Source organism: Thalassophryne amazonica, chromosome 6 (genome assembly GCF_902500255.1).
Source record: "Thalassophryne amazonica chromosome 6, fThaAma1.1, whole genome shotgun sequence".
NCBI lineage: Eukaryota > Metazoa > Chordata > Actinopteri > Batrachoidiformes > Batrachoididae > Thalassophryne > Thalassophryne amazonica.
In genome coordinates this window covers 40,089,313-40,116,515 of record NC_047108.1, presented here as the reverse complement: position 1 = coordinate 40,116,515, position 27,203 = coordinate 40,089,313, and the positions used below count along the sequence as shown (strand labels likewise).

General features: G+C 43.0%; 1 protein-coding gene across 3 annotated transcripts; it reads left to right on the top strand.

Annotated features, from left to right (window-relative positions):
* The first annotated feature begins 1,202 nt into the window (after nt 1–1,202).
* LOC117512073 (tubulin alpha-1B chain) lies at nt 1,203–21,445 on the top strand. 3 transcript variants are annotated; one of them, XM_034172032.1, is made up of 6 exons: nt 1,203–1,213; nt 10,748–10,755; nt 16,975–16,976; nt 19,853–20,075; nt 20,158–20,306; nt 20,384–21,445. In XM_034172032.1, coding segments are annotated over exons 2-6 (1,356 nt in total). In that variant the 5' UTR covers nt 1,203–1,213; nt 10,748–10,754; the 3' UTR covers nt 21,365–21,445. The 3 variants fall into 3 exon arrangements, with proteins under 3 accessions (XP_034027923.1, XP_034027921.1, XP_034027922.1); XM_034172030.1 differs by lacking the exons at nt 1,203–1,213; nt 10,748–10,755; nt 16,975–16,976 and adding exons at nt 13,141–13,150; nt 15,597–15,602; XM_034172031.1 differs by lacking the exons at nt 1,203–1,213; nt 10,748–10,755; nt 16,975–16,976 and adding an exon at nt 19,068–19,087.
* Nucleotides 21,446–27,203: the final 5,758 nt, after the last annotated feature.

Below are 27,203 nucleotides of genomic sequence, written 5' to 3'. Positions count from 1 at the left end.
CACACACCAATCTTCAAAAGCTTTATACACAAAAATTATTAAAACAACTTTCTATATATCTCTATCTAGACTTCTGCACTTTTCACTCCGCAGCTTTAAACAACCTTTTTAGTCACTTAACACCAATGTGTTCTGTTAAGCATGTATCTCTTCTTCACGTTAGACAGCTTCTCTGGCGCTGTCAGCAACTTCATATATTACTTTTTCAAGCCCTCTTTGAGCGTACAATATTTCATTTACTTCTACGCCTTACCGCGCCTCGCGTGCGTATCCTGTGCTTAATATATTATTTTTCACCAGCTCCTTTCTGAGCATACAATATTTCATTTACTTCTACGCCTTACCGCGCCTCGCGTGCGTATCCTGTGCTTACTATATTATTTTCACAAGCTCCTTTCTGAGCATACAATATTTCATTTACTTCTACGCCTTACCGCGCCTCGCGTGCGTATCCTGTGCCTTTCTGCACTTTCTTCTGCCTTTTTTTTTTTTTTTCACTACTGAGCTCCTCGTGAGCTTAATGTGCCTTTGCACTGAAAATATTCTCTTTTCTTTTCTTATAAAAAAACTCATATTACTGTGTACTTAATTACTTATTCTTCTCCCACGCCCACAAGCGTGTATTTGGTGCCTTACTGCACTATTTTCTGCTCATTAATTCTCATGTATTCTGCACTAACTCTCTATTTATTTTATTATTTTTTTATAGTTTTTCTCTTTTCTTAAAAAATGACGTCCTTTATTGAGCTCTTTTACTTACTGTCAGCTGTGCTTCTTTGCACTTTTCTCTTTAAATCTCTTTATCACGTACGGTATTTCTACTGCGCCCCCTCAGGCGCTTATCTTGTGCTTTCTCTGCACGTATTCTCTTGTTAAACTCTTTTTTCTCACTTATTTCACTTCAGTCTCTGTTAAACTCTTTAAATAACCTTGTATTACCTTGTATCTATTTGTCAGTATACTCCCCTAAATTAACCCCTACAGCGCATGCTATCAGCCGGCACGTTAGTAACGAATTTCAACACCAATTATTCCCCAAGCATCCAGGTTAGTTCTCAACGCACTCTTCCGCACCAGAGTTCATGAACATTCCTGACCTTTCACTCACATAGACATTCTTTTCCCGGGAACACACACACCTTCTGAGCATTTTATCTACAAGGCCTGATAATTTTCAATCTTATCTTTTTTTAGTCTCTTATCAATTTTCTTAGTCCAGGTTCTTTTGGGTAAGAGGCAATTAAAAAATATCACCTGTCAACTTGGCGGAAATCCCGACTCACTCCTCCAGATCGTGCAGAAATTATAAAAGGTTTCTGCTTACCTTTTAGTCGTGATCACTGTTATTTACGGTCTGGAGGGATGAGCTGGACTGCCCCAGGCTGCCGGAATGCCCCTGGACCCTCCTGAAGCTGGCTCGCCAAGTTCTGTCGCGGCTCGTCTTTTTGGTCTTCTCAGGATGTCGTCTTTTAGATAACACAAACTAATTGCAAGTGATATGCTAGAAAGAGGACACAACACTTTAGAATAATTCAGCCTTAAGCAAGATAAAATGCACAGAGTTTTTAAGTTTATTTAAGCCTTCGACACAAAGCTTAGACAAACTGAGTCCTCTAGAGAGACTGAATATGACAACCGCGCTCGTCTATTTATTGGAGACCCGCGGGCATCGCTCCTCCTTCGACTTTTTTATTTATTTCATTCCCAAGACATGGTTTTCTATTGGAAGCGTCTTCTAGTGAACCCTAAGCAGGTGTTAGGCCATTATTTCAATGTGACAAACGCTCCCATTAAAACATGAAGGATTTACAACTGATTTTTTTAAAAGACCTTCAGCCACAGGTGCAGCTGGCCTGAGGCCCCCTCCGCACGTGGCCTCAACCACACGTGCAGCTGGCCTGAGGCCCCTGCACGCGGCCTGCGGGAAAGCACCTAAAAGGCCTTGGAAAGCCCCTGACAGACTAAATGACTAATAGAGCCCTTTTTTGGGTTGAACACCTGCTAGTTCAACCAGAGGACATACAGTTCGGATCAGGACATTTGATAGTTCATCACAGTTCAAATATGGACCTAAAAATTCTTCTACAACTGCTACGGTTCTTTGCACCCCTGGGTGGCAGGAGAGCTTGGAACCATGACAGAAGTCCAAGACTGCAGCTCTGGCCTCTGGTGGGACGTACAGTCTGTTCTTCACCCGGGACAGTGCATCGGACCGTTGGTTCTTGGTCCCGGGGCGATACGTGATTTGGAAGTCAAACCGACCGAAGAACAATGACCAACGGGCTTGCCTGGGGTTCAGACACTTAGCGGTCTGGATGTACTCCAGGTTCCGATGGTCCGTGAAAACCGTGAAAGGTACCACAGCTCCCTCCAACAGGTGTCTCCACTCCTCAAGGGTCTCTTTCACCGCCAGAAGTTCCCGATTGCTGACGTCATAGTTCCTTTCAGCCGGGGTCAACCTGCGGGAAAAATAGGCACAAGAAGGGAGAACCTTGTTGAACTCCGCACTCTGGGACAGCACGGCTCCTATCCCTGAGTCAGAGGCATCCACTTCAACTATAAACTGGCGATTGGGATCGGGCTGCACCAGAACTGGTGCAGTCGAGAACCAGCGTTTCAACTCCCTAAACGCGGCTTCGCACCGATCCGACCAGGTGAAGGGGACTTTAGTGGAGGTTAGGGCCGTCAGGGGGCTAACTACCTGGATGTAGCCCTTAATGAACCTCCGGTAGAAATTTGCAAAGCCGAGGAACTGCTGCAGTTCCTACGGCTTGTCGGTTGGGGCCAATCTCTCACCGCCGCAACCTTGGCCGGATGCAGGAAGTCCCGCAAGACATCATTAACCAAAGCTTGGAACGTAGCGGGCGCATTGGTGAGGCCGAACGGCATGACCAGGTACTCAAAGTGACCTAACGGGGTGTTAAATGCCGTCTTCCACTCGTCTCCCTTCCGGATCCGAACCAGGTGATTCGCATTCCTAAGATCCAATTTGGTGAAATTTGGGCTCAATGCAGGGGCATGAACACTGAATCTAACAGAGGTAACGGGTATCGGTTGCGAACCGTGATTTCGTTCAGCCCTCTGTAGTCAATGCATGGACGTCCGCCGTCTTTCTTGCCCACAAAAAAGAAACCAGCACCCATCGGGGAGGTGGAGTTCCGGATCAACCCGGCAGCTAAAGAGTCCCGGATGTAGGTCTCCATTTATTCGCACTCCGGACATGAGAGGTTGTACAGCCTGCTGGACGGGTACTCGACGCCCGGGATCAAATCAATGGCACAATCGTACAGACGGTGCGGGGGCAGCGTGAGTGCCAGATCCTTGCTGAAGACGTCAGCAAGGTCGTGGTACTCGGCTGGCACAGCCGCCAGATTGGGGGGGACTAGAACCTTAGCTGTCACACCGGGTGGAACCGAGGATCCTAAGCACTGCCGGTGGCAGGTTTCGCTCCACTGCGTCATAACCCCAGACGTCCAATCTATCCGGGGATTGTGCTTTACCATCCATGGAAAACCCAAAATCACTCGGGAGGTAGAAGGTGTTACATAAAACACAATCTCCTCCCTGTGATTTCCAGACACAACCAATGTCACGGGCTGTGTCTGGTGTGTGATTAATGGGAGAAGGGTGCCATCTAGTGCCTGTACCTTCAATGGTGAAGGTAGGGCCACTACAGGGAGCCCAACATCCCTTGCCCATCTGCTGTCCAACAGATTCCCTTCCGACCCCGTGTCCACCAGTGCTGGGGCGTGAAGGGTTAGATCCCCACTCAGGATCGTGACTGGGATGCGTGCAGATTTACGGGTTTCCCCATGTGAGTGTTATGGCCCACCCTTAGCCCAGTCTCTAAGGGCGGGCATTGTAGTTTTAACCGCTTGGGGCAGTTCTTCTGTAGGTGCTCACTCGAGCCACAGAAATAACACTCCCCGCGGGCCAGCCTCTGTTGTCTGTTATTTGATTTTACTATGGTCCTGCTTGTGTCCATAGCTTCGTCAGCAGGGGGAGCTGTTGCCACACGGAGCTCTCTGGCTGTGGAGCGTGGGGACGGCGGCACCCTTTCGGACCCAGAAGGAAGAGGGACGGCTCGTGCCCGGCCACACCCCTCGCCCCGTTCCCGACGATGTTCTTCTAATCGGTTGTCTAACCATATGACCAGGTCGATAAGCCCGTCAAAATCCTGCGGCTCGTCCTTAGCCAGCAGGTGCTCCTTCAGGACTGGAGACAGTCCGTTTATGAAGGCGGCACAGAGTGCAACAGTATTCCAGCCGGACCTCGCTGCCGCGATGCGGAAGTCGACTGCATACTCTGCTGCACTCCAACGCCCCTGTCTCATTGACAACAGCACGTTCGAAGCGGTCTCGCCTCTATTGGGGTGATCAAACACTTGTTGGAACTCCCGCACAAATCCAGCATATGTTGTTAGGAGCCGTGAATTCTGCTCCCAGAGCACCGTAGCCCAGGCACGTGCCTCTCCTCGAAGCAAGTTTATAACATAAGCCACCCGGCTGGCATCTGACGCGTACATGATGGGACGCTGTGCAAAGACGAGCGAACACTGCATCAGGAAGTCTGCGCACGTCTCGACACAACCTCCGTACGGCTCTGGAGGGCTTTTGTATGCTTCAGGGGACGGGGGGGGGGGGGGGGGGGAGTTCGTTGAACGACCACTGGAATGTCTGCATTCGGCACTCGGTCAGCAGGAGGAGGTGCTGCAGCAGCGTCCTGCGCATGCGCTTCCACCTGAGCGGTGAGAGCCTCCATCCTCCGATTGAGTATAACGTTCTGCTCGGTTACCAAGTCCAACCGAGCAGTGAAGGCGGTTAAGATTTGCTGCAGCTCACCTAATACGCCTCCTGCTGGCACCTGTACCCCTTGCATTTCCATTGGTGGTTCACTCGATGGTTGACGCCCCTCGGGATCCATGACGATTGGCCGAGAAATCCTGTTGGGAAAGTGTAGTGACACGGACCCACACTTTTATGTTGTACACAATTATTGCACAAAAAGGAAATAAATGTTTTGTTTTTGGAACCGCTTTCTGGTTATTCAGCGCTGGGTTCAGTCAGACGCAGGTCCGCTCCTCAACCCGCGTCTGCACATAACAAATGGACTAATAATGAAACCACCCTCTGGACTTGTACGATTACCTGTTTTCACCCGATCGAGGGGGCATTAAAAGGATTTGAAAAGAATTCTGCTAGCTTTTCTTCAAATTACATAAGCTGTCGTCTGCCAAGAATCGATACATTTCACATAGTCACTGTCACTTCAAACAACATTAAATTTTCAGGTAAGTAATGTTTTTATCTGAAAATCAATATAAAGCCCTGTTAGTACTCTATCCATGTTGCATACGTCTTGTTGAAATATCCCAGGAATCCAAAAAACTGACTACCTAATGGATCAGCTTTTTAAAAGTGCTCAGTGATAATTAGTTATTTATAATCAAATCTGTGAATTAGGCAAAAATAATATCTATTTTTGTGACACTGATTACAGATCTTGAAGAAAGAATCAAATTTCTATGATATATATATATATATATATATATATATATATATATATATATATATATATATATACACACGAGGTCTGTCCATAAAGTAACGTACCTTTTTATTTTTTCAAAAACTATATGGATTTCATTCATATGATTTTACGTCAGACATGCTTGAACCCTCGTGCGCATGCGTGAGTTTTTCCACGCCTGTCGGTGACATCATTCGCCTGTGAGCATGCCTTTGGAAGGAGTGGTCCCGCCCCATCGTCGGATTTTCATTGTCTGGAAATGGCAGAATGAAAAGGACTTTTCTTCCATCAGAATTTTTTCAGAAGCTGTTAGAGACTGGCACCTGGAAACCATTCGAAAATTTATCTGGCTTTCGGTGAAAATTTTACGGGCTTCACAGAGAATAAGGACATTAACTACAGCTTTAAGGACCCCTTTAAGGACGGTCGGTGCGCCGCGCTCTGAGCTGCGACGACGAGGCACAAACCACTGGACCATTTCTAAATGGATCGCTCTGTGGTTACGAGACCATCGTGTGTTCTTTCTCTGGTTATCACAAGAGCTGGACATCAGCCATTTTCCGGCAGATTTCACTTTTAACAAGAGATTTTGTCATGGAAAGCCACGCGGAGGCTTCACGCGTCACGACCGATTCACTTTGGAAGCGAGACAAAGGAACACCTCAATTTCGGAGTGTTAGAGGACAAGTTGGGACATGCCTATCTCGGCTTTCAGTGCTTACCAGTCGAGTGAGTATAAGAGAACTTGTGGAGAGCTGGACATGTCCAAACTTGTCCTCTGACATGCCAAAACGGAGGTGTTCCTTTGTCTCGCTTCATCAGCGAATCGGTCGTGACGCGCGAAGCCTCCGCGCGGCTTTCCATGACAAAATCTCTTGTTAAAAGTGAAATCTGCCAGTAAAATGGCTGATGTCCAGCTCTTGTGATAACCAGAGAAAGAGCACACGACGGTCTCGTATCCACAGAGCCATCCGTTTAGAAATGATCCAGTGGTTTGTGCCTCGTCATCGCAGCTCTGAGCGCGGTGCACCGACCGTCCTTAAAGGGGTCCTTAAAGCTGTAGTTAAAGTCCTTATTCTCTGTGAAGCCCGTAAAATTTTCACCGAAAGCCAGATAAATTTTTCGAATGGTTTCCAGGTGCCAGTCTCTAACAGCTTCTGAAAAAATTCTGATGGAAAAAAGTCCTTTTCATTCCGCCATTTCCAGACAATGAAAATCCGACGAGGGGGCGGGATCACTCCTTCCACAAGGAGTGCTCACAGGCGAATGACGTCACCGACAGGCGTGGAAAAACTCACGCATGTGCACAAGTGTTCAAGCATGTCTGACGTAAAAACATATGAATGAAATCCATATAGTTTTTGAAAAAAATAAAAAGGACTGTTACTTTATGGACAGACCTCGTACATACATACATATACATAGAGAGAGAGAGGGAGAGAGAGAGAGAGAGAGAAATAATATGAACTGTTACTAATTTGTTGCTTATTTATAATTAGAGGTCCTGTAATGCATATTTCCATGTTGTATAGCATCTACTTTCATTGAATTAAAATGTTGTTTTATGAAAATTCAGTAAGGTATATCTTATATATTATATTCCAGTTCTAAGGTGGAACTATGCTAGTATACTAAGGTAAATTTAAATATCTAAGAAGGAAGAGTAAAATAGAAGAGTAGAAAAGAGTAGAGTCATTAAATATCTCTCAGTATATTTATAATTGCAATGTAATACATGTTATACATGTTGTCAGTGCCACATAAGTCAGGAGAATAAATATCTTTTGTTGTATAAACATCACTTTTCTAACGAAATCATCAACCTCTGAAGAAAATTATTAAAATAATATTGCCCTATTGAATCTTACATTTTGACAGTATTTCAATCAAACCAAAAAAACGCTGCTTGGTCAAAGGCTTTGCTCTCATTATATTACACATTTTAATTAAAATATGATACCATTTGTATCAAAAGTTACTTCTGGCTGGCCCCGTTCATACACAGATCTGCATCACTTTTACACCTGATGCCCTCCCTGATGCAACTCTAGTTCTACACAAAGAAACACACACAGCTCCTGGTCTTACTGTCTCCCAGCCAAGTACTAATCAGCATCTAATCTGCTTAGTTTCTGAGGTGCGACAGGATCTGGTGCACACAGAGAAAACTGCTGCATCATTTCCATCAACAGCATATTTTCATTGTGCTGCATTTGTCAAAATAAATAATAATATGTGATAAATGATTGTGAATATTTGTTGAAATATAATCCTTTTTTAAAAAATTGTCTAACTGGAATTTGTCTGTCTTTGATGACACAGAATAACACAACCTTCGGTTTTGACCCAAGGGCCCAGAGATGTTGTTTGTATAGTCTCTAACTGTAACCAGTGAGCAGACTCTGCTGGGACAGATTGGAAATATACTTCATCACATTGCTGGGGATCGTATTCCCCGAGCAGGATGCAGTGCGGTCAGTTTCACTTCATCAAGGACCACTCCCATCTCTGGGGTTTCTATTCTCTTTCTGCTCCGCTTGCTGTGCAGCTGCTCGCACCGTCCCGTTCCCCTGCTGCTGCAGAGGAGGAGGAGGAGGTGCAGGGCACAGAATGTTCACCAAGGTCTCACTGGGAGCCATGAAGGCTACCGTGCTTTCATCTCCTGCAGCAAATCACACATCCATAGTTTCCTGCTGAATAAACACAATACTCACAGAATAAAGGGAGTATTGTGAGCACGATTCAAACAAATATCAGTGCATGATATTTGATCTGTAGTGGAGTTTTGTCCAGCTTTGGGTTAAACGTACAATTCTGCTTTCATCCAAACATCTCATCTTGTAAATGCAGAAGCCACACCTTAATCAGTGCACAAACAACCTAAAAAAAATAAATAAATAAGGGAAGCACAGCCCATAATCCAACTAAAGTGCACGGAGACAGGCAGGCAGACAGATCACGTGATCAGCCCACAGAATGACGTCACTGCAGAGAATGTAGGACAAAGAGGGAGGAGAGCTGGCAGCCTGCTGTCCTCAGCAACATGGACGCTGGGAGAGACACCAACCAACAGCAGATCACACACACACACACCAAAACACATTTTCTTAAACTGCCTACTACACTGATCTACAGTTTAATATGATACAAATAAATATTATTCTCAGCATGTGCCTGCATAATAAAGTAGCTTTGTTTAAAACATCCCTCTATTCAGAGGTTGTGATCAATTTCAAATTTCTTCCAGCATTTTGACAACAAAAACACACGCAGCATTTCTCATCACATAATAATCATCATTTTAACCACAAAAAAGAATGAAAGAGACAAACATTTTTCTTACTGCAGCTCCACCAAGTGTTTGCTGTGGAAACATATGGTCAACATGTAGAACTACTACTATTATTACAGTCGCAATATAGTATTACAGTAGCAATTACTGTAGTAATACAAGTAAAGCGATGGGCAGCGGCATGACGTTCGCTCATGGTACAGAGAGTCCCAAACAGGAAGTGCCAAATTTTGAGTCCACAGTGAAACGGGAAATGTCAAATGTCAAACATTTCCTGGATTGACAGATGACTTCTTATGGAATCTCGCAGGAACTCAGTGTCAAGTTCACACTGAAACAGGAAGTGCCAAATTTGGGGTCCACAGTGAAACAGGAAATGTCAAATGTCAAACACTTCCTGGATTGACAGATGACATCTCATGGAATCTCGCAGGAACTCAGTGTCAAGTTCACACTGAAAAAGGAAGTGCCAAATTTGGAGTCCACAGTGAAACGGGAAATGTCAAATGTCAAACACTTCCTGGAATGGGTGGAGCTAGAGCGGAGGCCAGCGTTGCGCTGGACTCCCCTGAAATCTGATTGGACAGAGATGATTGACATGTCACAGCACCACACATCTGGTTGAAAAGAGCTGCATTTTGAAATCAGTGAGTCACATTGACTGCTAGGTTCCACCTGTCCAGTAGTTAGTGCTGTGTATCACAAAAAGTTCTAATCCACCTTAGTTGAAGAAAAAAATGTTTGCCTTAGATTTGAACTGAACACATCATTTGAACCATGGACTAAAAATGACACCAAAGTTATATTGGTGAGTAAACGACAATATTTATGCCAGAAATGAGGTCCAGGTTGTTAAAAGTGGCATTTCTCCTTTAATTCAGGGTTGCCTTATATATATGTGTTTCTCCGGTGATTTTTAAAGAAGTAGGCAGCTGCTGATTAAATAACCTCTTAATTTTGCTGTCTGAGTGACACACGAGTTATACAACTTTAGATAAATAAATCTAAGGTTATCTTCCTTAAACTCAAACTGAAAGCAAACCTCTACAACTTGATATAAATTAATTAAAAATATAAAATCCAGCTTCCTGATGAAGTGGTGTAGAGGAGGATTTTCTTAAAAAGAAGACCTGATAGTTCAGCTACAATGTGACAGAAAGCACATTTGAGATGAAAGCCTAGATTTGATGTTTTGGTGAAAGAAACATTTGTATTTCTTCACAATTGATAAAGTGTTTTTAATAATTCTCCCCCACACTTTTGATCTGAGTTTTTAAATTAACCTGTTCTTTGGTATGTTGTTTTTTTTTCTGTTGTATTTAATCCTCTGAAAAGTTTCTGTGTAACTTTGTTTGTCTCATTAAATAATTTTTTAAAAAAGTCAAATGTTGAACACTTCCTGGTTTGACAATAAATGAGATCTCATTGGATCTCGCGGGAATTCAGTGGCAAGTTGAGACTGAAACAGGAAGTGCTCAATTTTGATTCTACAGTGAAACAGGAAATGGCAAATGTTGAACACTTCCTGGCATGGGTGTAGCTGGATTGTAATAGAGTGCGTTGATTAGAGAGAGCGGCAACATGATGAGTAAAAAAAAATCAGTCGTGTGACTCATGGTGCCATCTTGGGTTCAAAATAGCGTTTGCTGTTAATGTGTCAACATGTAAATCCAGATATTCTATTTATTTATTCACTGAAAATGACGGGTTGCTGTGCATTTGGATGCCCAAATAGACACAACAAGGGTTTCAAGATGTACAGATTCCCTTCAGATCCAAACAGAAGAAAAAGTCAGCCATGTGGGATGGAAGCCGACTTCATCATCAAAGCTTTGAAAGGTAAATTTATTGTTCAGTCCCATATACAGTAAAACTCACCTAAATCGTTATCATATAAGCCAGATATTCACAGTCACACACACACAGGACAAAAAGTCCCAAAGTTTTTGTATTGTTTTCCATGTAATAAACACTGTATATAACTGATTTTCTACAGCGGATTTTTTGCTCACATCTGATAAAAATGTCCCGTCCAATCGCAGTGTATTTCCATTAAAAACCCTGAACAGTCTGCAGAGGTACAAATTAAAGTTCAGCTCTGACACTCGCTGATTCGTGGAAAGTGGGAGAGGAATCATTTCTGTGATTAAAAGTCCTACTGTTTGTTTTTTCAAACCGTGTTCAGACTTTGACCCTCAGCCTGACGTGCAGCTGTTAAATCAAAGACAAAAGGCTGTGATTTGACACTTTTCTTCTTTTACTCCTTCGTCTACCATCATATTATAACAGTTTTTATAGCTTGCACGCTGATAAATGGATCAGAAACGTCTGCACATTTACAGCACTTACAGTAGTGTTCAGAATAATACAGTAGCAGTGCTATGTGACTAAAAAGATTAATCCAGGTTTTGAGTATACGAGGGCTGTCAATAAAGTAAAGGTCCTTTTTATTTTTTTCAAAAACTATATGGATTTCATTCATATGTTTTTACGTCAGACATGCTTGAACCCTCGTGCGCATGCGTGAGTTTTTCCACGCCTGTCGGTGACGTCATTCGCCTGTGAGCACTCCTTGTGGGAGGAGTCGTCCAGCCCCTCGTCGGAATTCCTTTGTCTGAGAAGTTGCTGAGAGACTGGCCCGTTGTTTGATCAAAAACTTTTCTAAACCTGTGAGACACATCGAAGTGGAAACGGTTCGAAAAATTAAGCTGGTTTTCAGTGAAAATTTTAACGGCTGATGAGAGATTTTGAGGTGATTCTGTCGCTTTAAGGACTTCCCACGGTGCGAGACGTCACTCAGCGCTCTCAGCCGCCGTCGTCAGTCTGTTTCAAGCTGAAAACCTCCACATTTCAGGCTCTATTGATCCAGGACGTCATGACAGAACAGAGAAGTTTCAGAAGAAGTCAGTTTCAGCATTTCATCCGGATATTCCACTGTTAAAGGAGATTTTTTAATGAAAGATGTGCGGACGGATCCGCGTGTCGGGACGCAGCCGACGTGGTGCGGCGGCACAGGAAAAACACCTCCGTGTTGATAACCATTTGTAAAATCCAGGCAGCTTTTGATGGCTTTCAGTGGAGTGAGTATATGAGAAATTGTTTAACAGGCAGGACATGTTCCAACTTGTCCTTAAGGCTTTCAACAGAGGTGTTTTTCCTGTGGCGGAGCGTCGCGGCGGCTGCGTCCCGACGCGCGGACCCGTCTGCACGTCTTTCATTAAAAAAATCTCCTTTAACAGTGGAATATCCGGATAAAATGCTGAAACCGACTTCTTCTGAAACTTCTCTGTTCTCTCACGACGTCCTGGATCAATAGAGCCTGAAATGTGGAGGTTTTCAGCTTGAACAGGCTGACGACGGCGGCTGAGAGTGCTGCACGACGTCTCGCACCGTGGGAAGTCCTTAAAGTGACAGAATCACCTCAAAATCTCTCATCAGCCGTTAAAATTTTCACTGAAAACCAGCTTAATTTTTCGAAACGTGTCCACTTCGATGTGTCTCACAGGTTTAGAAAAAATTTTGATCAAACAACGCGCCAGTCTCTCAGCAACTTCTCAGACAAAGGAATTCCGACGAGGGGCTGGACGACTCCTCCCACAAGGAGTGCTCACAGGCGAATGACGTCACCGACAGGTGTGGAAAAACTCACGCATGCGCACGAGGGTTCAAGCATGTCTGACGTAAAAACATATGAATGAAATCCATATAGTTTTTGAAAAAATAAAAAGGACCGTTACTTTATTGACAGCCCTCGTATTTCTTATTGTTACATGGGAAACAAGGTACCAGTAGATTCAGTAGATTCTCACAAATCCAACAAGACCAAGAATTCATGATATACACACTCTTAAGGCTATGAAATTGGGCTATTAGTAAAAAAAAAGTAGAAAAGGGGGTGTTCACGATAATAGTAGTGTGGCATTCAGTCAGTGAGTTCGTCAATTTTGTGGAACAAACAGGTGTGAATCAGGTGTCGCCTATTTAACGATGAAGCCAGCACCTGTTGAACATGCTTTTCTCTTTGAAAGCCTGAGGAAAATGGGACGTTCAAGACATTGTTCAGAAGAACAGCGTAATTTGATTAAAAAGTTGATTGGAGAGCGGAAAACCTATATGCAGGTGCAAAAAATTATAGGCTGTTCATCTACAATGATCTCCAATGCTTTAAAATGGACAAAAAAAAAAAAAAAAAAAACAGAGACATGTGGAAGAAAATGGAAAACAACCATCAAAATGGATAGAAGAACAACCAGAATGGCAAAGGCTCACCCATTGATCAGCTCCAGGATGATCAAAGACAGTCTGGAGTTACCTGTAAGTGCTGTGACAGTTAGAAGATGCCTGTGTGAAGCTAATTTATTTGCAAGAATCCCCCACAAAGTCCCTCTGTTAAATAAAAGACGTGCAGAAGAGGTTACAATTTGCCAAAGAACACATCAACTGGCCTAAAGAGAAATGGAGGAATATTTTGTGGACTGATGAGAGTAAAATTGTTCTTTTTGGGTCCAAGGGCCGCAGACAGTTTGTGAGACGACCCCCAAACTCTGAATTCAAGCCACAGTTCACAGTGAAGACAGTGAAGCATGGTGGTGCAAGCATCGTGATATGGGCATGTTTCTCCTACTATGGTGTTGGGCCTATATATTGCATACCAGGTATCATGGATCAGTTTGGATGTCAAAATACTTGAAGAGGTCATGTTGCCTTATGCTGAAGAGGACATGCCCTTGAAATGGGTGTTTCAACAAGACAATGGCCCCAAGCACACTAGTAAACGAGCAAAATCATGGTTCCAAACCAACAAAATTAATGCCTCGCAGATGTGAAGAAATCATGAAAAACTGCGGTTATACAACTAAATACTAGTTTCGTGATTCACAGGATTGCTAAAAAAGCAGTTTGAACATAATAGTTTAGGCGTCAACAGCAGATGCTACTATTACAACTCCTGGCAAAAATTATGGAATCAGCGGCCTCGGAGGATGTTCATTCAGTTGTTTAATTTTGTAGAAAAAAGCAGATCACAGACATGACACAAAACTAAAGTAATTTCAAATGGCAACTTTTTGGCTTTAAGAAACACTATAAGAAATCAAGAAAAAAAATTGTGGCAGTCAGTAACGGTTACTTTTTGAGACCAAGCAGAGGGAAAAAAATATGGACTCACTCAATTCTGAGGAATAAATTATGGAATCACCCTGTAAATTTTCATCCCCAAAACTAACACCTGCATCAAATCAGATCTGCTCGTTAGTCTGCATCTAAAAGGGAGTGATCACACCTTGGAGAGCTGTTGCACCAAGTGGACTGACATGAATCATGGCTCCAACACGAGAGATGTCAATTGAAACAAAGGAGAGGATTATCAAACTCTTAAAAGAGGGTAAATCATCACGCAATGTTGCAAAAGATGTTGGTTGTTCACAGTCACCTGTGTCTAAACTCTGGACCAAATACAAACAACATGGGAAGGTTGTTAAAGGCAAACATACTGGTAGACCAAGGAAGACATCAAAGGGTGATTCTTTAACTACAGGCACTATTGGCCTTGTAAATGTAATTTCCACCACACCATTGCCTTACAACATAAAGCACCTTGGGGCAACTGTTTGTTGTGATTTGGCGCTATATACATGTGCTCTGATGTCACTGTTTATCTCCACAGAAACTACCCAAACAATCTTTCATACAAACTGTTTAAAGGGACATTACAGTGTTGTGGTGGAAATTACGGCAATAGTGTGGGACAACTACATTTTGTTTAAAAAAATCACACCAGTTGTATGACATTGAATACCCCAATTATGTTTTGATTATTTTACTGATATTTTATTCAGAGATATTTTAAAACATTAGAAAAAACGTTTCTTTACCATTCATTTTTATCAATGAAGATCAAAGGTCTGGGTGTGGGACAAGCACAAAACAGCAATATTTGCATATAATGATGCTGAAAAAAGGTGAAAAAGTCATCATAGACTACTAGGACAAATTTCTTAACACACTTTCATTGTAAAGATAACTATAAAAGTGTGAAATTTCCCCTTTTTCTGTTTTTCATACAATATGATCAAAGGACATAAGTGCCCGTAGTCTAAGAATCACCCCAAAGTGTCAAGACAGAAAACTTAACGCAATATGTCTCAAAAATCGAAAATGCACAACAAAACAAATAAGGAACGAATGGGAGGAAACTGGAGTCAACGTCTGTGACCGAACTGTAAGAAACCGCCTAAAGGAAATGGGATTTACATACAGAAAAGTTCAACGAAAGCCATCATTAACACCTAAACAAAAAAAAAAAACAAGGTTACAATGGGCTAAGGAAAAGCAATCATGGACTGTGGATGACTGGATGAAAGTCATATTCAGTGATGAATCTCAAATCTGCATTGGGCAAGGTGATGATGCTGGAACTTTTGTTTGGTGCCGTTCCAATGAGATTTATAAAGATGACTGCCTGAAGAGAACATGTAAATTTCCACAGTCATTGATGATATGGGGCTGCATGTCAGGTAAAGGCACTGGGGAGATGGCTGTCATTACATCATCAATAAATGCACAAGTTTATGTTGATATTTTGGACACTTTTCTTATCCCATCAATTGAAAGGATGTTTGGGGATGATGAAATCATTTTTCAAGATGATAATGCATCTTGCCATAGAGCAAAAACTGTGAAAACATTCCTTGAAAAAAGACACATAGGGTCAATGTCATGGCTTGCAAATAGTCCGGATCTTAATCCAATTGAAAATCTTTGGTGGAAGTTGAAGAAAATGGTCCATGACAAGGCTCCAACCTGCAAAGCTGATCTGGCAACAGCAATCAGAGAAAGTTGGAGCCAGATTGATGAAGAGTACTGTTTGTCACTCGTTAAGTCCATGCCTCAGAGACTGCAAGCTGTTATAAAAGCCAGCGGTGGTGCAACAAAATACTAGTGATGTGTTGGAGCGTTCTTTTGTTTTTCATGATTCCATAATTTATTCCTCAGAATTGAGTGATTCCATATTTTTTCCCTCTACTTGGTCTAAAAAAGTAACCGTTACTGACTGCCACAATTTTTTTTTCCTGATTTCTTATAGTGTTTCTTAAAGCCAGAAAGTTGCCATTTGAAATGACTTTAGTTTTGTGTCATGTCTGTGATCTGCTTTTTTTTTTCTACAAAATTAAACAACTGAATGAACATCCTCCGAGGCCGGTGATTCCATAATTTTTGCCAGGGGTTGTAATAGCCCAATTTCATAGCCTTAAGAGTGTGCATATCATGAATGCTTTGTCTTGTTGGATTTGTGAGAATCTACTGGTACCTTGTTTCCCATGTAACAAAAAATATACTCAAAACCTGGATTAATCTTTTTAGTCACATAGCACTACTATTATTCTGAACACTACTGTAAGTCGGTAAAAGAGGAAACTGTTCATCTTACCTTTGATTTGGAGGTGATGATTGTAGAAAGAAAAGCTTGTTGAGGGTCAAATTAGTCCATAATAAAGCATAATCCAGAGACGGAGAACTGCAAAACTGTCACGCATGTCATTGCATGACACTGAGTTAAAGAGCAGCAGCTGCAGCAGGCTTTAAATTAATTAAATAAATCATCATAAATTCTAAATTTATGTAAATTTGATATCTTAACTATTTTTATATTTATTTTGATAGCACCTGTACCTGGATGTGTTGCTGTATGTGGTTAAATGATTTTAAAAAATGTAGTTCAGCACAGTTGAACCAAAAATGGCGCCATGTTCTGAGTTGACGCCACTCTCTCTATCAAGGCACTCTAGGTTGTACTGCACTCCCCTGAAATTTGATTGGACACCCCAGGTGCCACCCAGATGATTGACATGTCGCGGCACCGCACGTCTGGTTGAAAAGAGCCATTTTGAAATCGGTGACACATATTGACTGCTAGGTCCCTCCTGTACAGTAGTTGGCACTGTGTTCCACAAAAAAGTTCTAATCCACCTTAGTAAAAGAAGAAAAGTGTGTGCGATTTGAAGTTGAACAACACATCTGAACCACGGACTCCTAGTTATATTGGTGAGTAAACGGCCGTTTTCTAATTTCTAAAATGATCTTCCTTAAACTCAAACTGATAGCAAATCTCTACAACTACAAATTTCAAGTTAAAATACAGCTTCCTGATGGAGTGGTGTAGAACAGGTTTTTCTTAGAAAGAAGACCTGAACATTTGGCTAATTTGGCCATATTGTGCAGCCCTACTGTCAACTAACTAGCTGAAAAGATTTAAGATGAATTTACATCTACAAAAATGCTTAAAGTGGCATGGTGTTAAGGGGGGGGGGGGGGGGGGGCTTAAGTTTTTTAGCCATGGTTATGCTCCCCAAAAGCATTTACTGAAAAAAAGTCTGAAGGACCTAAATTAGATCCAGAAGAGCTTCACTCATTCATGTTACAGTATTATAGTAGCAATAGTATCACAGTCGGAATATAGTATTACAGTAGCAAGTATCACAGCAGTAATATAGTATTACAGGAGTAACGGTATTACAGTAGTAATGCAGTATTACAGTAGTATCACAGTAGTAATATATTACAGTAGCAACAGTATTACAGTAGTAATATGGTATTCCATAGTAAGTATGACAGCAGTAATATAGTATCACAGTAGTAATAGTATTACAGTAACAATAGTATCACAGCAGGAGGAGGAGAGGAGTGAGGATTTGACTGACTGATTTAGAAATTCCATGTAAAACATACAACAAAATAACATGTTAAAACATATGCCTAATACATTTCATGGAATTTCAAGGATCAATCAATCAATCAATCAATTTTTTTATATAGCGCCAAATCACAACAAACAGTTGCCCCAAGGCACTTTATATTGTAAGGCAAGGCCATACAATAATTATGTAAAACCCCAACCGTCAAAACGACCCCCTGTGAGCAAGCACTTAGCTACAGTGGGAAGGAAAAACTCCCTTTTAACAGGAAGAAACCTCCAGCAGAACCAGGCTCAGGGAGGGGCAGTCTTCTGCTGGGACTGGTTGGGGCTGAGGGAGAGAACCAGGAAAAAGACATGCTGTGGAGGGGAGCAGAGATCGATCACTAATGATTAAATGCAGAGTGGTGCATATAGAGCAAAAAGAGAAAGAAACAGTGCATCATGGGAACCCCCCAGCAGTCTACGTCTATAGCAGCATAACTAAGGGATGGTTCAGGGTCACCTGATCCAGCCCTAACTATAAGCTTTAGCAAAAAGGAAAGTTTTAAGCCTAATCTTAAAAGTAGAGAGGGTGTCTGTCTCCCTGATCTGAATTGGGAGCTGGTTCCACAGGAGAGGAGCCTAAAAGCTGAAATATAGTATTACAGTAGCAATAGTAGCAGAATGTATCACAATAGTAATATAGTATTACAATAGTAATAGTATAACAGTACCAATAGTATTAGAGTAGCAATATAGTATTATATAGTATTACAGTAGTATCAGTTGTAATATAGTATTACAGTAGTAACAGTATTACAGTAGTGATATAGCAGTACAGTAGTAATAGTACAACAGTAGCATTAGCATTACAGTAGTAATAGTATCAGCAGTAATATGGTATTACAGTAGTAATAGTACTATAGTAGAAATAGCAATACAGTAGTAATATGATATTGCAGTAGTAATAGTACATAGCTGTCATTGTGCTTCAGTGTGCGTGCGCCAGTGGAATATTCCACACTGATGGTGCGCGCACCTATAAACACATAAATCAGTAGCAACAGCATTACAGTCGTGATAGTATCACAGTAGTAATATAGTATTAGAGTAGAAGTATCACAGTAGTAATATAGTATAGTGGCAACAGCATCACAGCAATAATATAGTATTACAGCAGTGACAGTATCACTGCAGTAATATATTACAATCGTAGTAATAGTATCTCAGAAATAACAGTATTACAGTGGTAATAGAATCACAGTAGTAATAGTATGACAGTAGCAATTGTGTTGCAGTAGTAAGTCATATCACAGCATCAATTACAGTAGTATTACAGTAGTACTGCAGTAGTTAGTGTTGTATTACAGTGGTAATGGTGTCACAGCAGTAATGTAGTATTATAGTAGTAATATTATCGCAGTAGTACTGGGAGCGCCGGTATAAATGTGCGCGCGCCGCCCCCTCGCACCAGTTGTTGCCTCGAGCCCTCTGTGTTCCACACGCGACGTCACAAAGCCGTCTGCAAAAAGGACATTTGTTCCTTTTGTCATCTTCTCTCATTTATACAGTCAACCTGAGAGGATAACATGGTAAGATCGGAATATTTGTTTTCTTGTGTCTGAACATTTAATGACGATGTAAAAATAATAATTACAGCATTTTGTTTTAAGCTTAAAAAAATGTGCTTAAAACATTAATAATGAATAAAACGGAAGCTTTTCAAAACCACCATCTTGTTTTTAAATGTAATGACTCCATAAGTCATAATCCATCTTTTTGAAATGTGCGCATTGTGTCTGGACGCAGGGAGGCAGCCGGGATCTGATGGAGACGTCAGAAAGCAGAATTCATTTTTAATTAATTGCAGTTAACGTTTTGCTTTCATCTGTGAATGTGTCATTTTGCAGCTGTTTGAAACAATATATGATTTCAGATGTGGATTATTAAAGAACACCCGCGTGTCCACTCATCAGTGGGTGTGACTGCGTGGATTTTTTTTTTTTTTTCGTCAGCTATCATTGTGCTTCAGTGTGCGCGCGCCAGTGGAATATTCCACACTGACTGTGTGCGCGCGCCTATAAACACGTAAATCAGTCAGTCTGGTGTTGAATTAATGTTAACAAATGTGGATTAAAACGCACAGGACAAAGAATTTGATGGAATCGTGGAGTGTGTGTCTGTGGGGCCGCAGCCTGGTTTTTGTTGTCTGTGGGTTGAGGAGCAGTCAGACGCCTCCTCATGCAGTGTCTGCTGATGACCGACAGGGGGCGCACCTGCATCTGTTTATGTTCATTTACTTGTCGATGAAAAACAAACTGAGTAGTGATTTTTTTTTTTTATCTTTCTTTCCACAGCGTGAGTGTATCTCCATCCACGTTGGTCAGGCTGGTGTCCAGATTGGCAATGCATGCTGGGAGCTTTACTGCCTGGAACACGGGATCCAGCCTGATGGACAGATGCCCAGTGACAAGACTCTTGGAGGAGGAGACGATTCCTTCAACACCTTCTTCAGTGAGACTGGAGCTGGAAAGCACGTCCCCAGGGCCGTCTTTGTGGACTTGGAGCCCACCGTCATCGGTTCGTCTCATCGGTTTTTACCAATATGTGTTTCAGGAAACATTTGAAATGCAGCATCTGAACAACAGTTTTGTCTCCTCAGATGAAGTCCGCACTGGGACCTATCGCCAGCTGTTCCACCCAGAACAGCTGATCACTGGTAAGGAGGACGCTGCCAACAACTACGCCCGTGGACACTACACCATTGGCAAAGAGATCATCGACCTGGTGCTGGACAGGATCCGCAAACTGGTGTGTAAACAAGAGAAAATTACTATTTGACAAATGAATATGTTTCACACAGTTGAACATCATCTTTCTGCCCTCAGGCTGACCAGTGCACCGGTCTTCAGGGCTTCCTGGTTTTCCACAGTTTTGGAGGTGGCACTGGCTCTGGTTTCACCTCCCTGTTGATGGAGCGTCTCTCTGTAGACTACGGCAAGAAGTCCAAGCTGGAATTCTCCATCTACCCAGCTCCCCAGGTGTCCACTGCCGTGGTGGAGCCCTACAACTCCATCCTGACCACCCACACCACCCTGGAACACTCAGACTGTGCCTTCATGGTGGATAACGAGGCCATCTACGATATCTGCCGTAGGAACCTCGATATCGAGCGTCCTACTTACACCAACCTGAACAGGTTGATCAGTCAGATTGTGTCCTCCATCACTGCTTCCCTTCGATTCGATGGTGCCCTCAATGTTGATCTGACAGAGTTCCAGACCAACTTGGTGCCATATCCCCGTATCCATTTCCCTCTGGCCACCTACGCCCCAGTCATCTCCGCTGAGAAGGCTTACCACGAGCAGCTCTCAGTGGCCGAAATTACCAACGCCTGCTTTGAACCAGCCAATCAGATGGTGAAATGTGACCCTCGCCACGGCAAGTACATGGCCTGCTGCCTGCTCTTCCGTGGTGATGTGGTGCCCAAAGATGTAAATGCTGCCATTGCCACCATCAAGACCAAGCGCACCATCCAGTTTGTGGACTGGTGCCCCACTGGTTTCAAGGTTGGCATCAACTACCAGCCGCCCACTGTGGTTCCTGGTGGAGACCTGGCCAAGGTCCAGAGGGCTGTGTGCATGCTGAGCAACACCACCGCTATTGCAGAGGCCTGGGCTCGTCTGGACCACAAGTTTGACCTGATGTATGCTAAGCGCGCCTTTGTCCACTGGTATGTAGGTGAAGGTATGGAGGAGGGAGAGTTCTCTGAGGCCAGAGAGGACATGGCTGCTCTGGAGAAGGATTACGAGGAGGTTGGTGTTGACTCCATTGAGGGTGAAGGAGAGGAAGAAGGGGAGGAGTATTAAGTGTAGTTGTACATGGTCCATAAACAACACAGTGCTGCATGATCTTCTGACCGTTGGTAATAAACAGAGTTTAAACTGGCATTTTGTGTATTTCTTTATGGCTTAATAGTTGTTTTAAGGTTAAATTCAAAACAAAATTTAATCAATGAATCTGATTGTGAGTGACTTAAGAACGGGTTGTTCACTGTCAGTTTAAGAAAAGATCAGCCAGTTAGAGTTATGTTAAGTATGATGGTTGTCTGTCGGCAGCAAGCAGCGTTAAAATCAGGCAGATCACATGACTGATTAATTTAATGTCTCCATACCGCTAGTCTGTATGCTTTTTTCATTCAAACTACTTTGAGGAAAATAATTATTCAATAAACTGTGATCTGAGATTTTCTCAAGTTCAATCAGTTACATCATGAATTTATGCAATGTTGAATTTATCACTCAGGTTCCTGTAGTTACACTTTTATGTCAGAAGTTTTTATTTTTTAATTTGCCATAAATAGCTTACTGTGAATATAAAAAATAAATAGGTTCCCACAGAAAAACAGTTCTATCACTAATGTGTAAAATATTTCAACATTAAAACTGTTGTTGAAACCAGATTGACAGCAATGACTTGTAGCATCAATTAAATTGATGTTCAAATTCAGAACGAACACATTTGTATGTAATTGTTACTTTCTACACTTGCTATACTCTCCGACCCAACCTGATTTCACCAGAGGTTAAGGTGTCATTGTGTTTAGTTGGACCAGCAGTTCAAACCCACATGTGGTGCCGGAGAATGTTTTCAAGTTTTCCATCAAGTCATACAATACGAGGTCTATTAGATAAGAAACCGACACTTTTATTTTTTTTTAACTATATGGATTTGAATGACGTGCGATTACACCAATCACGCTTGAACCCTCGTGCGCATGCATGAGTTTTTTCACGCGTGTCGGTGACGTCATTTCCCTGTGGGCAGGGCTTGAGTGAGATGTGGTTCAGCCCTCTCGGCTGAATTCCTTTGTTTCACACGCTGCTCGAGACGGCGCGCGTTGCTTTATCAAAATTTTTTCTGGACCTGTGAGGAATATCCGAGTGGACACTATTCGAGAAATTTTGCTGGTTTTCTGTGAAAAGTTTAACGGCTGATGAGAGATTATGGGGTGTTTCTGTCGCTGTAAGGACTTCCCACGGAGCGGGACGTCCTGCAGCGCTTCTAGGCGCCGTCGTCGGCCTGTTTTGACCTGAAAACATCCTAATTTAAGGCTTAATTCACCCAGGACGTCGTGAGAGAACAGAGAAGATTCAGAAGAGGCCGGCATGAGGACTTTATGCGGACATTCCACTGTTTAAGGACATTTTTTAATGAAAGACATGCGCACAAATTCGTCGAGTCGTTTCCGTGACGACTCGGCGAATCTGTGTGCGCCGCGACAGGAAAAACACCTCCGTGTTGAAAACCATTTGTAAAAGTCAGGCGGCTTTTGATGGCTTTCAACAAGTGAGTAACTGAGAAATTGTTTAACAGCTTGGGCATGTTCCAACTTGCCCGTTAAGGTTTCCAACGGAGGTGTTTTTCCTGTCGCGACCCCCCGCGCTCGGGTCCAGCCCGACATGCGACTCTGCCCGCGCGTTCTTTCATTACAAAATGTCCGTTAACAATGGAATGTCCAAATAAACTCCTCATGCCGACTTCTTCTGAAAGTTCTCTGTTCTCTGACGACTTACTGGGTCAACAGAGCCTGTAATGTGGAAGTTTTCAACTTGAAACTGCGAGATGCTGCAACCTCGAAGCGCAGATCGCCGTCAGGCACCGTGGGATGTCCTTAAAGCGACACTACCAGACCAAAATCTCTCATCAGCCGTTAAAATTTTTACCGAAAACCAGCTGAATTTATCGAATGGTGTCCACTCAGTTGTGCCTTACAGCAGCAAAGCAGCAGTCTCTGAGCCATTCCTAAACAATGAAAAAAATCAACGAGAGGGTGAGCCACTCCTCACTCAAAGACTGCCCACAGGCGAATGACATAACCGACAGGCGTGAAAAAACTCGCATGCCCACGAGGGTTCAAGCATGTCTGATGTAATCACACGTGATTCAAATCCATATGGTTTTTGAAAAAAATAATAGGGTCGGATACTTTTCTAACAGACCTCGTACTTCAACGAGCAACTGTTATTGGAATAACTCTTAAGTTATTTCTTTTTCCTTGTGTTTGTTGCTACCAAAGAGCCAGTGGTGTGGTAGTGAGTGTGAGGTGCTATAAATGCACTTCATTACTATTCAAAGCAACAAGGTTTAAAAGATCATGTGACATTGTCCAGAAGACAGGTTTAACCTATCTTAAACCTTAAACCAGAGTCAAGCTCATAAACAGTACTGAGGAGTGTCTGAGCGATGGGGTATGAATGATTTGTTGTTCAGTGGCCCTCAATGTGGGGAGCAGGGTGACAGTCCAATGGAGCTGATTCATGTGTACAAAATAAAAATTTGGAAAAGCCTATGCATGTAAAATGCAGCGAATAATAAAATGGGCAAACATGGGTGACCTAGGCTTTGGAAAAAAGTTTTTTTTTTTTTTTTTTTAGGGTTTTTTGGATTGATCAACTGTTCAAAGATAATCAATATTTGATCAGTTCATCCTTATTACATGTCAATTTAATTTGGAGAATTACAAGATAACAACAAACATACACATACAGACCATTTGCTCACTGTAAACTCTAACATAAAATTCATCATTTTAGGGGTTGTTGTTTTAGAGGTATGTCTCATGGCCATGTTCTCGGTCTATTTGATAGCTTCACATCTCCTCTGGGACACCGTTTTACACATACCGGTTCAGATATACAACGCGAGCAGTCACCACATATAAATGTCAAATGTAACATTTTTTCAACCAATCACATAACTTTACTGATCCACACTCAGGGCAACGACCCACCCATCTGGGTGCAGGTCGAATGCAGGCGGAAGAGGCAGGAGGGGCGCGGGGTGAGGGCCTTGACTGGAGAGTGACGTCAACTCCGAACATGGTGCCATTTTGGGTCTAACTGCGCTGAACTACTGAATCAACCTTTTATGTTTTCAACATTTTTTAAAATTCATTTAACCACATACAGCAACACATCCAGGTACAGGTGCTATCAAAATAAATATAAAAATAGTTAAGCTATCAAATTTACAATTTATGATGATTTATTTAATTAATTTAAAGCGTGATTTATGCAGCTGCAGCTCTTTAATTCCGTGTTATGCAACGACGTACGTGACAGTTTTAAAGTTCTCCATCTCTGGATTATGCTTTATTACGGACTAATTTGACCCTCAAGCTTTTCTTTTTACACTCATCACCTCCAAATCAAAGGTAAGTTGTACATTTTCCTCTTTTACCGACGTTGTGCTGTAAATGTGGACTTTTCTGGTCCATTTATCAGCGTGCACGCTACAAAAACTGTTATAATATGATGGCAGACAAAGGATTAAAAGCAGAAAAGTGTCAAATCACAGCTTTTGTGTTTAACAGGTGCACGTCAGGCTTCCGGTCCCAATCTGAAGTGTGAAAAAACTAAATGGTCGGACTTTTAATCACAGAAACGACTCCGGTCCCACTTTACACAAATTGGCGAGTGTCAGAGCTGAACTTTAATTTGTACCTCTACACATCCAGACTGCTTGACGTTTTTAATGGAAATACACTGTGATCAGACAGGACATATTATCCAATGTGAGTGAAAAATCCATTATACAAAATCCGTTATATACGGTATTTATTACATGGAAAATAATACAAAAACTTTGGGACTTTTTTTGTCCGATGACTGTAAATATCTGGTTTATATGATGACGGTTTAGGTGAGTTTTACTGTAAATGGGACTGAACAATAAATTTACCTCACAAAGCTTTGACGATGATGTTGGCTTGCATCCCCCACAGCTGATTTTATTGTCCCAAATTTTTCTTCTGTTCGGATCTGAAGGGAATCTGTACATCTTGAAGACCTTGTTGTGTCTATTTGTGCCTCCAAATGCACAAGAACCCAGTATTTTCACCAAATAAATAAATTAAACAGCTGGATTTACTTGCAGACACATTAACAGCCAACGCTATTTTGAACCCAAGATGGTACCATGAGTCACGTGACTGATTTTTTCCGACTCACCATGGCGCCACTCTCTCTAAGAAAGGCACTCTAGGGTCGGGGTGAAGCTAGCTTGCAAACTGTCATAGCAACTCTCTGTTCAGTGAAGGCATCTTTTAGAGTTGCTGCTCCTCCATGTTGAAAGAGCCAGTTGAGGTGGCTCGGGCATCTTTTCCGGATGCCCAAAGGACGCCTCACTGGAGAGGTGCGCCGGCACGTCCCATCGGAAGGAGGCCCTGGGAGGGACTACGTCTCTTGGCTGGCTTGGGAACGCCTGGGGGTTCCCCCGGAGGAGCTGAGGGAGGTGTGTGTGGATCGGGAGGTTTGGGCGGCTTTGCTTGAGCTGCTGCCTCGCGACCCGACTCCGGATAAAAATGGATGGATCTAAAAATTGAAGTCCGTTTCCTGTCAGTCTTTGTGTCTTCTGACTGAGCTTGCTCCCCACATTAAATGACCGGGAGGCAGGAAACGAAGGTTACGTATGTAACCACGGTTCTATGAATCCCGAATGACCGGCAGAGGGCGGTGCTGAAAGCACTGAATGATCCCTTCGCGCATGCGCAGTTCGAGTAATAATACCAAAATAGTCACACCTGTGACACCACGGCGACCAATCACAGTGTATATAAGCATACATCATCCGAGGCTCTGTTCCTACAGAATCTTCTTGTGCAACGCGGAGATTCCGAGTGACAGAGACTCTCTGGCGGTCATTAGGGATTCATAAAACCGTGGTTACATATGTAACCTTCGTTCCATTTCATCCCTCCTGACCGCTAGAGGGCGGTGCTGAAAGCACTGAATGCCTAATACCAACAATGTCACGAGGAATCCTGAGCACCTACCCCACAGAGGAGATCCAGAGGACCCTGACAGGAGCACACGACCCAAAGGATGAGGGTCAGCCACATTGACATTGAAGAAATGAGTGAACGAACTCGGGGAAGCCCATGATGCCGCAGCACAGATGGCATCCAGCAGAACCCCTCTCATAGCTGCCCAGGAAGTAGAGGCACTCCTGGTAGAGAGAGCCTACACGCTGGCCGGCCAGGAACAGCCCCCTGTATGACAGGCATGGCAGATGACATCAACGAACCAAAGAGAGAGACGTTGTTCAGACAAAGGAAAGCCCAACCTAGGACCCCCATGATACAAAAACAGCTGGTCAGAGCGTCTCAGACTCTCAGTAGCTGTAATATACACCGCCCCGGCCACAGACGACTGGGGTCGAAACCGTGCCAATCTCAATGGCTGGTTACTAGCAGCAAGGGACAACACCTCAGGCAAAAACACCGTGTTCGGTCACAGGGTAACATCAGCCCGAGCGGGACCCCATCTGAGACACGAGTGGCTGACAGAAAGAGCATGCAACTCACCAACTCTTGTAGTGGAGACGATGGCCAACAAAAACACAGTCTAACCCGTGAGCCACTTGAGGTCCACCACTGCCAAAGGCTCGAACGGAGGACGACAAAGTGCTTCGAGAACCAGAGCCAGATCCCAGGCTGCTGCACGTGGGGCAGCCGGGGATGCAACCTGCAGTGTCAAGGGAGAGCAGCCCTCATCAAGGACAGATAAGAGAAAATCCAGAATAGTAGAAATAGAACAGGTGACCGGATCCGCTCTGCAGGCAGAACACCACTGACAAAATAGTCGCCACCTGTTGCCATATTGCTGCCGGGTAGAAGGTGCCCTGGCAGACAAAATGGTATGCCGA

Bases quoted from the DNA above. Each gene is read 5' to 3' on its own strand.
- LOC117512073 (XM_034172032.1), top strand. The intron at 20,076-20,157 runs GTTCGTCTCATC...TTGTCTCCTCAG, and splicing joins CTTGGAGCCCACCGTCATCG to ATGAAGTCCGCACTGGGACC. The intron at 20,307-20,383 runs GTGTGTAAACAA...TTCTGCCCTCAG, and splicing joins TGGACAGGATCCGCAAACTG to GCTGACCAGTGCACCGGTCT.